The sequence below is a fragment of the Ciona intestinalis genome, chromosome 2 (genome assembly GCF_000224145.3).
Source record: "Ciona intestinalis chromosome 2, KH, whole genome shotgun sequence".
NCBI classification, from domain to species: domain Eukaryota; kingdom Metazoa; phylum Chordata; class Ascidiacea; order Phlebobranchia; family Cionidae; genus Ciona; species Ciona intestinalis.
Genome location: NC_020167.2, coordinates 2,218,160 through 2,231,228, shown reverse-complemented (window position 1 = coordinate 2,231,228; position 13,069 = coordinate 2,218,160). Strand labels below are relative to the sequence as shown.

Here is a 13,069-nt window from a genome sequence, read left to right as displayed (position 1 = left end):
CAGTATCGTGTTAAATTAATATAGTTTCTTGCCAAAATGAAACTCGTTGAAGAAATGTGCTGCTTTACATAATAAAAACAACAGTTGGAATCTATTTTTCGAAGTTTTTTTGCTAATTAATTCAGGAAGGAAAATCCGTAAAGCAATTACAGTGATTAATAATAGCTCGTGAAACGCCAATACGTCCCTTGCGAGTTGTCCGGTGATAGTTAAACGTCAGTGCTAAACCTCGGGGCAAGGTTTTCGGATATTAGTCGACTTCCAAGTCGCACATAGGATTGAATTGATTAAAAGAGAGAATCGATTGAGAATTACATCCTTAATTAACGATTTAACCTAACCCTTAAATAAAAAGGGTTTCACTCAGTTACAGCAATGAAACTTATATTGGAACGATATGTTTGAAGAGATTACAGGAAACACGAGATGAAAATTATACACATATGAAAACAACGAAGAAGAGGGTTTCACACTTTCTACTTAGTCAAGAACGACAAGAAGCATAATTGCGCCATATTGTAAAAGATAAAAGCATTTTTTCCTCAGCAATCACACCAGGTAGCAAAAGTAGTGCAGACGAAATTAAAACAATAAAAGTTAATGTCATGATCACCATAATTTAAGCAATCTAACTGCAGTAAAATCTTCCACCACACACGGATATGTAACCTGGGCAGCAATGATAAAAGCAAACTAAAATTGATGGAAAAATTAACCCAAATTCTGAACTTTAATTTAACAGCAAGAAAATCGAATTGACGAATACCCAACTATTACTCGTGGCGAATTCTCGGTTCTACGTACGACATAATTGCACTGACGTCATCTTCTCCGTCATCGTAGTTAAATCCGAACGCTTCCAGTTTATCAATAATGTCGGAGATCGGATCGTATTTACGTTCTTTGGAAAATAACACATTGAATGGTGACAGACATGGTAAACTAATGCTATTTACAATTTTTAAATCAATATATATCCTGACGTGATAACACGGGTGTTCTGTTTATGGCTGACAATTGCTGTACAGTGTGTTGCTAAAGAATACATGTGCCACTTAAGTATACATATGCCAGCAGGCAGAAATGGCTGGAAACATTTAAATTTTGACCACTTATTATCTCCAAAAGTGGAAAAACAAAACAATAAGCTATTTATTATTCAGTGGTTATTAAAACTTGACACCTAAATTTGAGTGCACCGTCATTTTTACCTTATTTCCTATTACAGCGTTTTTATGTAAGTATTTTTCTATATGTTCGCATTATAAACTATTATATTTTATTTTAATTATTTTAACTTAGACAAATTAACATAGAAGTAACAATGTACTTACCCGCAGATGGGTCAAAATGGAATCCAGTATGGCCTCCATGACTCCAACAATAATCAATAAAGCTTTTCCAAGTTGGATCATAAGACAGAACTTCAGGGTTGCCAACCACAATAAGAAGAGCTTTAGCTCGAGTGATTGCAACGTTCATTCTCTGAAGATATTTTACGAAGTCATGTTTTATAGAAATTAAAATATAGTGAGTTTTGAACCCAATACCTTTGGATTAGCCAGAAACCCAAGTTGCTGTTTGAGATCCTCAACCAAATGATCAGTTTCACTTCGCACTGTGCTGATAAGCATGACTCTTCTTTCTTGACCTTGAAACTCCTCCACACTACCAATTTTGATCTTTTCATATCCTTTGATCTTTCGTAGAAGCTGCTGGATTTTCTTGCACTAAAAGAATTTCAGATAAATAATTGGACAAAATGAGAGGTTTAAAAGTGGAGCTACATTTAGGCAACAAATCAAAAGCGCCCTGCATGAAAACCAAATTGTGTCAGTCATCCAGTTTGATACTGCCAAAATGCTAACCAGATAAGAATACAGTGAATAAAAAGTTGTATCGCCAGGAAATAGAAAAGGTAAATAATGTTACCTGTTTTCTGTAGGGGGAAATGATTCCAATATGATTGGGTGTTACTCCATTACCTCTCGCTTGCAGCAGGTTCTCAACGTAATTGTAAACCTATGCATACATTAAAGTAAACTTAAGATGTTTAAAATTATGTTTTACACTTACAGCTACAGCTTCCTTTCGGTTAAAATAAGATGGACTCCTTTCTTCACGTTCCTCTACCCCATTCTCGGCACGGAAAATGATCGGAAAGTTTTTCTGAGGAAGCTCACTCCATCCACAGAGGCAGTTACGCTCCAACTCGTCCGCACATGCTTTCAACTCACCATCATAAAACTGATGATTCGGCTCATCAAGGATATCTGAAAGTTTCCACAAGGACTTTTTACATAATTTTATCTAACATGTAAAACAGTTCCTGTTTAAACTAAGGCTAGTGAAATGTGCAGGTGAAATAAATAGACACAAATTTAGGTTTCCAGATGGAACAGTGTCTCAGAGAGCGAGTTAAGGTTTTTAGATGAAACAGTGTACGAAAAATTTCATAATTCTTATCTGTTATATTGATAAAACCACCAGTGTACTTTTAGCAAATTAATGAACTTCATCTCTAATTGTGATATGTTGAAAAAATACTTTATCAATTCCTACCTGGGTGGTTTCTGTAGTTATTTACCAACTTGGTTATAAACCTGGGGTCATAGGAATTTTCTTCACCTTTCCCATAAATCTCAAAGGAGTCATGTAAACGTTGCAAGAGTGATTGAGCTGAAAAACAACAAGATTAACTGGCATATACAAATTAAGGTTATAAATCCAGCAAGGCTTGCAACACACCCATTATGATGTGATATAACACAGCCGTAGTTTATGTGTTGCGCAATCAAGTTTTCCTACTACATGAGCTACTGCTTGTAACAACATGAAGTTAAATAAGCATGACCTCAGTCTAAGTTCGCGTTTCCATGATTAAACATATCCTTTGCCCTTTGCTCTTATCGGGATGCAATATGCCACCCTTTAGGAAAATGTCCAATAAAGGCTTTGGTAAAAAAACTTTGTTGAGCAATATTCTCCCAAACAATTAAACTAGGGGAGGAATAGTTCTCTGGCATACATGATAAAAATCACGCTTATCAGTGGTGTTGATAAATATTTTGTTGCACAAGGGGATTGTAGCTACAACCATGAGTGAGGTTAATGTAAAGTTCACTTACAAAGACCAAGTACTTTCGCATGGTGAGAAAAAATAACAGGCCCAAGTTGCTTGGGGTCTCCTGCCATAATAAGCCTTCCTCCTTGTTTCTGTCAAAATATTTTGAAGTACTTAAAACTGGTGAAATAATTGAAGCCAAACTTATATTTAGATAACAATAATACTTAAATAATAATGTTATTATATTAAAAATTCCAAAGTTCGTAAGTTCAATAGCAAACAGTATTCATACCAAGACACCAGCGATAGAAATTAGAAGTTCAGGTTCTGAGGCATAACCTGCTTCATCAACAAACACAAAATCAAAGTGATTGTTCGGAAAATCTGCGCTTGCTATCCTGTAAAAAAAATCATGAACAAAAGTATATGGAGAAAAGTACAATTAACGTTCTACACGTTTTAAAAATATCTATAACATGCTAACTTATAGCTAAAGTCTAGGATAAACGAGCCAGGTGTAATTTTAAAACAAATAATCTTGCTACATTGATAAAATACGTATATTTTGTTGTAGATTAAACTTTCCAAAATTATTTTTAAAATGCTATTGGTGCATATTTAAAAAAAAAAAATTAAGATGATTATTTTTAAATTTACAAAACAACTCAATTTTAATCAGGTTGCTGTTGTTTATTGTTTCCTACCTTCCTGCAGTTGTAAGAGTTGTGCACAACACACTGTATTCCATGAGTTCTTTTTTAGATGGGAAAAAGAACTCATGGTTAGCTTGGTTGTAGTTGCATACGTCCTAAATTTGAAACAGATAAATATCAAGTGTCAACTAAAACCAGGCCAAATGTAGCTGGAAATTAATATTTCACCGATTTTTATGTCAGTCTGTTTCACTACAGACTACAGTAGTGAATTAAAATATTAAAGTTAAATGTCGCATTGACAGTAACCTTTCTATAGTTTTTTTGTCATTCATTACTTTTTGCACTGCCCACTTTCACATTAAACTAAAAGATGTCAAATTAGTCGTTTTGGTAATTACTATATTCACTCAATTACCAATATAATAAATGCTAAAACATTATATGTTTAACCACATCGCAGATGTAAAAAAAAAATTACAATAAATAATTCACTATGATAAGGTGAAACTTACTCATGGAAAAGAACAAGACCAACTAAAATGATCTATATGACCAAGTACAGACCCAACAAAATAATACACAGTTAAACCAATCAATAAGCCTACCTTGATAGAATCAGGTATAACTTTGGTAAAGTCTGGACCTTCCACCAATGGTCTTGACTGCGCACACATCCTAAACAACTTTCTAACATCAACATGCTCTCGTAGTCTTTCTGTCAACAAATCAGCTGCACTGTTGGAAGGAGCACACACAAGTACATGGCATTCAATGTAATGGGAAATGACCTAAAAAATAATTGGAATATTCTCGATTTATTATTAAATATTCCCACTTCTGTCATCATGGCATAATGGTTAGCATGCCTTTTTCTTCAACCCAGTGGTCACTAATGGGTTGTTTAAACTGTCAGCCATACATAAAAAAAAACATTAAAGTCTCTCCCCCCCAAAATAATGACCCACAAAGTAAGTGGTAACAAGAACAAGCTGTATGAAACAGAACCACCAGATGATAACGACAAACGTTGCCCGCTACACAAGGGTAGATAAGTTACATTCACTTATTGTAAAATGCGCGGCCATATTCTTTTATTTCATTTAGGATAATTTTCTTAGTTGTAAATTTACTAAATTAATTTGAAAATTGTACGAATTAGCAATTATGTAACTCTCATTTATGCTTGTTGTAGCTGTGCTTTTCAAGACATTACATGGATAGTAGACCTATAGTTCTTGGTCACCATGTCTAATTTCGTTCATCTTACTTGTTTAATTGCCTCAACAATTGTAACTGTTTTCCCTGTTCCTGGAGGTCCAAATATAATATATGGAACTTGTGATTGATCAAATACAATAGAATTGATTGCTTGTACCTGCTGTTTATTGCTTTCCAACTTCTGATTGTACAGTCTAGAATAAACATATGTTATTTAAAAAGTAATAAGCCATTTTTTATCTCTTAAATCCGTTATATAATTAATTTATAATTGAACAAGAGGTATCTATAAAGTTAAAAGTTTTAACCCAAAGTACATTATGAGGCCTAAGATTTAGGTCTGAATTGACCCATTACCCCAATACTTTTTTATTCTGTATGGGTGAGGGCCTTGAGGACCTGAAATTTAGGCCAGATTTCGCCCATTACCCAAACACTCTTGTTGCGGTAGTGAAGTTCTTTATTCATGTTTCGACTCCTTGACTGTTAATTTGGACAACCCATTCGTGACCACTGGGTTGGCGCTGGACACCCCAATACTTAGTAATGGCTTTCAGTAACACAGCTTACCTAAGATTATTTGGGCATTTCAATGGATGAAACTGGGATTTGAGATAATTTGGGAACAGAAAATTGAGCTGCTCTGCATTCAACAACTGTTCAACAGCTCTGTGTTGAAGCTTCATTGGATAACGGTTGTATTGAAACTCAACAGCAAACGGCATTCCGGTGACAAACTTTTGTTCAAACCTAAAGACATTCAATCAACATTTTATTATTTCTGTTATTTATATACTTCATTTCAGACGGAAGAATCTGTATTCTTTTTATCGATTTCGCTCCATCAAATCAAGCTATATCAAAAAATATCGGGAAAAAATAATGGTAATTGTATATAGAATTAATAGCAATTAACATAAAACATCACAAAAAGTTACATTAACATAAAACACATACAAAAAGTTACAGAATATAAATTCTAAAATAAAAACCTACTTTTTATGAAAGCCAAGCACAATTTCTTCTTGTTCAACTTGGTGCACGTAACCTTGATAAGAGACAGGTTGACCATTTCCATCTAAGTCGCAAAACTTCTCATTTGGTCCCAGCATTTTAACGAGAATTGAATCACCAACTACTACAGATGGTCGACGCTCCAGTAAACCAGGTACCTACAGATTGGAGCATGTGTTAAAAGTTGTGATGGTTGTTAAGGCTAAATTATATGTAAAAACTAAAATTCCTTTTCGCAAAGCAAGGGGCTTAGGCTCTCTTTAAACACTTTAAAAACGTCTTTAAAAGTTCAAAGTTTTAGAAGAAATATTGGAAAAAACTTATCTGTATTTACAAAAGTTAACATATGTTTGAATAAAAGTCTAATTTACAACTTTATTTTTCACCTTAAGCCTAAAGTTGTTTCCCCCTTTGGTTTTGGTGATAAAAACATTGGTCATATTATAAATTTTCCTGTCCACCGTTTGCTGTATTTCCTCCAAGTACAACAGTAATGAAAATTTTCTCCGATAGTTTTCAGGGGTCAACTTGGAGTGCAAAGTTTGTCTGTGTCAAAAACGGTACAGAGTGTAACCTCTATTTTCTTTTTTTTGGTACAATTATTTTACTTTTGAACAGCTTGCTTTATGTGATGGTAAGCATAATGATTCAATTAAAATGACAGACTAAGGATGAGGTCACAAGATGCATTGTGAAATACCTAAATGTTGGTAAAACAAACATGGACTTTAACATGGGAAAGGTAAGCAAATACGACGTTTGTTCAAATATATCAGATACCAATTTAAGCTGTTTAAACAATACTATTGGTATTGTACTGTCATGAACCTCATGCTCTCGTCAGAATTATTGTCCCCATTTTGACCACGTTGTTCGTTGGTAACATTATCTTCTTTTCTTAATAACACCTTTCTTTTCAAAGCAGATCTTATTTTCTCCGGAACCTTATACTCGCCCAATTTCAGTGTCTTTTCCAACTTGTTCCTACAGAAATAGAAATATATTTTTACATTTATGCTCGAAAACTTAAATTTAATTTAAACACAAAACTTAAATAAATGTGAAAAAGGTAGAAAAACAGAAAATGCACTGTTACTTTACTTACCCAGCAAGAGTAGGTCGGGTGCCTTCGTATGTAAAACTTATTAGATCTTTAACCCCGAACCCTCTACGTGGCTTTTCAAACTTTGATTGAGGAGCAAGCTCTTCCATAAGATTATTTTGCCTTGAACATGTGAGGTGCCGAAGCATTGAAAATTTCGATCTTTTTATATCAATCCTTTCAAACGTGAATATTGCATCAGCTGAAAACCTCAAGATTTCCTCAGCGCTGCTACATGTAACTTCAATTGGATATTCCCCATCTAAAATTTTGCCTTAATTAATTGCACAAATTGTCTTAGTTATTACGTGAAAACCCTATATTCAAGTTCTATATGCTACAAAGCCACAAACACATGTTTCCATTGAATGAGAATTCCACAGTGCGTGGCTTTTCATACCTTTTGGAATTTGTACTTCAATATCAGCTTTTAAGTTGCAGCAACCGATTGTATCAGAAAGACTAATCACAGTTCGATCAGACAGAAGAAAACATTTTTTCAACACAACACTGAAGTTTCCTTTGTTGCGAACAATCATTTGATAATTACGGCTTGTTTCACCTTCCTATATGAACAACAAGAAATGACACAATTAACGAAGTGTTACCAACATAATCAAATCAAAATATATATGAATGAATGTAACTTACTTTATCCTTTCATGGCCAGAAAACGCCAGTTATATCACAAGGGTTTAACACCTCATGCCAGCTTATGAGTTACCATGTATGTTACTCGTGGGTGATTAATTTTGGCGTGATTTTTTCATTTTTTTTATGTATGGCTGATAATTTGGACAACCCAACAGTGACCACTGGGTTGGAGCAATTGCTGTTAAGTGTCTTGCCCAAAGACACATACGCCAACAATGGTAGCAGTTTCGAGCCTTGTACCCACTACCTCTGGGTTACAGGCAGGCGCGCTAACCAATATGCCACGGCACTGGACATCAGTCACTTACAAAGAGTGTGCATGAATAAGTGCCATCATCAGCATTGCTCTCAGTAAAACCTTGGTTGGAACATATAACATCAATGTCATCTGGACCTTTAATCATCTTTTTTCTGTAAAATATATTTTGCAAATAATTTGAAACTAATTTGTACTTGCTGAATTTAACATTTTTTTATACAAAAGCAATGGCTTGACCAAGTTATTCAATGATGGTCATTTCCATTGTCATACCATAGATTCCTTTTTGTTAAATTAAATGTTAAATACCTGTTGTTTCTGTTGTTAATGTATTGAACAAAGCGGCGTTTCTCTGTTTCATTTTTCTTGGCCTTCGCTTTACTCCTTTATTTAAAATAATAAAAAATTAATTATCCCCTTAAATGAAATACTAAGTATTGGTAATATACAACATATTGTGTTTCAATACATTTTGTCAAAAATCGGTGCTGGTGAAGAGTCTTCCCCCCCCCCCCTTATTTGCTAACCACTAACCTCTATAACCACTACCTACTAACCCCTATACCCACAAACCCCTAACCATCAACACCTAACCCCCTAACCACCAACCACTGACACTTTCCACCAGCCTATTCTGCTATGTACCGAAAGATTCTTCACCAGTGCCTAAAAATGTAACTTGATTTATTCTAAATAATAAATTTATTTTCTTACTCTTCATTTTTCTTTGATTGCTGATGATACAAAACTCTGATGAAATCCCCCGATGCAGAGCGCTTTACTGTCACAAACTTCGCGTCGATAAGGTATTGGTAAAAAGAAGAAAAAGATGTCTTTTTTACTTTATTTTCTGCTTTGAAAATGTAAAACTTTTCTTCGACTTCAGCTCGGGAATGCCATTCTTTATCTATCGGGTGTTGAGTGAGGAACATCACAAAACATTCAGCTGTTGCAGAACGAGACATGACTAATTCGTTTAAAATGTATTGTACTTAAAACATAACCTATGACAAAAAATATAAGAATTTCTCGTAACAATTCGCTGTGAGAAGGGCAAAAATCTGAGATAATTTTAAATCATTATTTGGTGGCTAAAACAATTATTTTACACAAAATGACCACTTTCCTGAAAATTAGAATAACATTTACTAAATAATTTAAAATAAATATTTACATCCTGCAAATACATATTGCCTACCAGCCCTACCTTATCAATCATACATTGTTTATGCAGCAAACGAATACAACAGTTTATTCTAAAAGCCCTAAAGTTTTATACTTTATAACATGTGTACTGCCTACACGTTTAACAAATGTGGTTAGCTATACCTTTTTACCTCAACTTAAATATTTACACAAAAAGCAGGTTACCGATTTAGCGAGAAAGAAACAGCGTCGTGTGCTAGGTCAAAGGTTGCCAAAAGCAAAACCCATATTTTGTTGTTGGGAATTCCCCACTAACGAAACAGTTATATTGTCACGTAATAGAAATTGCAGCTTCGGTCTCGGTATTTAGGAATGCTATTTTCTCAGCATACTACTTCAATTTGATATTATTATTACAGTGGGTCCACTGAACTATAATAGTACAGAACTATAGCCCCCACTGAATAAACAGGATTGCTGGTTGGGTTAAACGACTACGTGTTGATCCAACTTCACATACAGGCTTCAGCGAGGTGCTATATCTACTGTAGTACTAACTGCTTTTATAACCAGAGACTGAACAGTTCATGATATCTTGCTATGTTTTATTCCTTTTTCTCGTATACAAGTACACGAAACAGTATCGGCAATGTATATAACTACTATATAACTAGTTATATATACATTGGTATTGGGCAAAAGTTTACTTGAGAGCCGGGCAAGGGCTCGTAAGAGCCCGCCATGGGCCTAGACTGACCTCGAGGTCTTAGTGCCGATAGTGGCTTAGTTCGGTAGTTTTCGTTTTCGTTATTAGTTATATTAGTTATTGTGTTAGAGAAAAGGCGAAATATATACCGGACAGTATCACGTGACAGCAGTGTGACGTCACGCGATAAAATGGAATCGATTTGGGCCTGTCATCGGCTGAACGGGATATCATCATAACCTCGTTCAACGGGGGGTGTATTTTCATGAGAATAGTCTCCCATGAGATAAGTTGTATCCGCAATGTCGACACGATTGACAGAGTGTTGTGGTTGGGTAATGTGACGTCACTTTAGGCGTCGAGTTGCAACAGAACCGTGTGGTATTTGCCTGTATAAGTCCTAAAAAACCTAAAGTAAAGACAGTTTAAAAGTTCCTTTACAGAACGACTATAGGAAGCACATATAGCCAACCACGAGCGCAATCAGAAGTCAATTGCAGCTCACCAACAACGAACCAACAGACAATCCAACAACTCAGTTATATACCACGTACTTATGTATCACAAACGAACTCATCAGTGATAACTTTTTGCGAAGTCATACGCCACATTTAGGCAGAAGTGGCTAATTTACTTCTGAAAGCAGGTGAATCAGATACAATTAAACTCATCGTCCTCAGATTTTATTCCTAATTTAAGCTGCATTGACCCCTGCCTATTTTTCTCATGTATATACATATCTCCGATTTCTAAGAAAAATATAACTAATTTCATGAGACAAAATCAAACTGTAAAAATAAAATAAAAAACGGTCCCATTTTTCCCCACAGAGCTATATAACTGTTCCTTGAAACGTTGCAAAAAGGTATTTAATAATATTTTGCCCGGCTGATTTCCAGTGCATTTAATAGTGCATTCATTTATATTAGACATGACCGTGTGCGTATGTAGGTCTTTTAGTGAAAATGGAATAGCTAAGTAAGTGAAACCTATATACTTGAAATTAATCTCATTCAAAGGGGGTTTACGGGCTTGACTTATATGTTAATCTTTATAAACAGTTTTGTACGGTAGACAACAATTAGACCTACCTCCTTTCAAACGAATAAAGTTTCAAAACCACTGCGAAGAATGTTTATTGTGTATTACACTAAAGGACTTGTAACATAACCACAGTATAGGTTAAAGGGCGGACCATTAGCAAGTCGGGGCAGTCGGTAATGAAATCTAAACATGTTTAAATGTAAAAGCTTTCAAGTGACTAGGTCACCAGTGTTTACTGAATGCCGCTGGTAAAGTGCACACCAATGTCATCGTATTTATAATAACTTATTTTACAACAGAAGCTCTTGTCGCTGCGGTATCAATATATGGCAAGAATAGGTACTTTATAAAATTTATATTTATTTATTTAGGACTCGTTAAAACTACGGAGCATTAGGATTTATAAAATGGAAATCGAAGTCATCAGAGAAGATGATTGCGATACTAACGATCTGCTGCAAACCAAATACTTCCGTAAAATTAGGAATACTGCTTTGAAGATGCAACAGCGTATGCCTATTTAGTGTAGGTAGAAGCCACGCATTTACCGTTTTTTTAACCGCAGCGTGATGTGAACGATTGTCGTCTCATTTTTAACATTATTTGTTTCGTGGAATTAATTAATCTTATCTTTTTTTATTGTATTTAAAGAGATATTTAAAAATATTGTTAATTTTATGTTTTAGTGGGGTGGGGGAAGGCGGGACACTAGAACGTAATATCCAAACGTCCTGTGTTTTAAACAACTAACAACGGTCTATGGAAGTCGTGATAATATGGTTTTGTCATTCTATAATTACTACCGAATGGGACAAGAAAACAGAATGAAATGGTGCCCCATCTTACCCACGTTATTATATACATTTGAAGCGAATTTTAAGTTGCTCAAAATACGACTTAATATTTTCCATCTCTTTTCAGTGCTTAATTCCATTATAAACGCAGGAGATTGACGTGGTTATGGAGCTAGAAGCTAAAGGCAAACCTGAAGTGGGAATCTCTAATACGTTTTGCTAATTGACGTGAGCGGAAGCATGGATTCTATTAGTGAGGGTCAATCTTTAAGGTGGATGGATAGAATGAAGGTACATGTTCATAGGACTGTGTATATGTTTGATAACAGTTATATATAACTACAAATTTACTTTATTTCTAGAAATTCGCTACGTTGTTTATCGACAATGCAAGCGACACTGCATGGATAGGCATCGTATAACATTTTCATGTACTGCTAAAATAAAAATGGAACTCAGGCAAATGACCGCGGAAGGAAAGGTATAAGTGTATGATTAGAAATTGTAAAACTAAACACAAACCGGTCACTTTATTTCAGGAAACTGAAACCGTCTCGAGATTGTATTATAGTTTGCACCGATGGCGCAGAAGATGACATGATCACTATACGTTCTCGGAAAGAGTAGATATGTTCGAAAAGCATCTGACATATGCTGAGGGATTTATTGAAAAGTAAATTTATATGCTGGTAATTCTAACCTTGCAAAATATTTTAAATTACCGTGGGCGTGCAAAACTTCAAGGCTTCGTTTTTTGGCTAACTACGATACTTCGCCATTAGTTCCGACCCTTCTGAGTTCACAACGAAAGTGTGGGGAACGCTTGCCGCAATGAGTTCATCAGTTGAGAAAGAAATGCCAACCAATGAGGGCGTGTCTGATCCCAATGTAAAACAGCCTTTCATTAAAGGCATAATCGAGGAACCGCTGGAAAAACTTAAACACATAATGCCAACTTAAACTTCTTGCCACTCAGCGACTAATCTATTTACACTTTATTCACCAGGCGATTCAAGTATACGGATCAAAACGACAGCAGTGGTGATGACAGCGATAGTATTCCGGAAAAACCTGCTGATAATCCTCCGCTTTAAGATGAAGACGATATCATAACCAGAATAAGAAACGCGCTTACTGAAAACCTTTTGTCTGCTGCAGTCGCAGCTTTATAGCTAGTTGTATGCTTTCAAATGTTATCGGTTGGTATGTGTTCTTATTAATTGGAATCGTCGGTTTGTTTGCTGTTGCGAGAGGAGTTGGCATTGACAACGTGACGGCGATTGCAGTTGTCGCAACGTTTGTTGGCTTTTTCACTGTAGTTGCTGAGTTGATAGGGTGGGCGGCGGTTGTTTGCTTTTTGCTTGTGTTGTTATCGGATCCATTACTTGGACTAACTCTACAGGGTCGGG

The 13,069-nt window shown here is 35.3% G+C and overlaps 1 protein-coding gene and 1 long non-coding RNA gene across 3 annotated transcripts; one reads left to right on the top strand and one right to left on the bottom strand.

Annotated features, from left to right (window-relative positions):
- Positions 1-367: 367 nt before the first annotated feature.
- Positions 368-8,968, bottom strand: LOC100183070 (putative helicase MOV-10). 2 transcript variants are annotated; one of them, XM_009859290.3, is made up of 20 exons: positions 8,685-8,968; positions 8,280-8,354; positions 8,020-8,122; positions 7,458-7,623; positions 7,061-7,319; positions 6,784-6,939; positions 6,327-6,501; positions 5,938-6,113; positions 5,512-5,691; positions 4,991-5,135; positions 4,329-4,511; positions 3,772-3,875; positions 3,360-3,465; positions 3,129-3,216; positions 2,563-2,679; positions 2,077-2,273; positions 1,933-2,022; positions 1,551-1,730; positions 1,335-1,485; positions 368-901 (listed from the first exon to the last, which is right to left on the bottom strand). In XM_009859290.3, exons 1-20 carry the CDS (start codon positions 8,933-8,935, stop codon positions 774-776), a joined length of 3,030 nt encoding a protein of 1,009 aa, XP_009857592.2. In that variant the 5' UTR covers positions 8,936-8,968; the 3' UTR covers positions 368-773. The 2 variants fall into 2 exon arrangements, with proteins under 2 accessions (XP_009857592.2, XP_009857798.2); XM_009859496.3 differs by having other exon boundaries at positions 6,342-6,501.
- Positions 8,969-11,238: 2,270 nt separating this feature from the next.
- On the top strand, positions 11,239-12,160 carry LOC113475767. Its single transcript, XR_003397536.1, has 3 exons — positions 11,239-11,340; positions 11,812-11,951; positions 12,023-12,160. It is a non-coding gene; the product is annotated as an uncharacterized LOC113475767 (long non-coding RNA).
- The last annotated feature ends 909 nt before the right edge of the window (positions 12,161-13,069 follow it).

Excerpts from the sequence above, each read along its gene's own strand:
- LOC100183070 (XM_009859290.3), bottom strand. The coding sequence starts at position 8,935 with ATGTCTCGTTCTGCAACAGCTGAATGTTTTGTGATGTTCCTCACTCAA. Across the intron at positions 7,320-7,457 it reads TGAAGTACAAATTCCAAAAG|ATGGGGAATATCCAATTGAA; the intron begins GTATGAAAAGCC and ends GCAAAATTTTAG. Across the intron at positions 2,023-2,076 it reads ACCGAAAGGAAGCTGTAGCT|GTTTACAATTACGTTGAGAA; the intron begins GTAAGTGTAAAA and ends ATGTATGCATAG.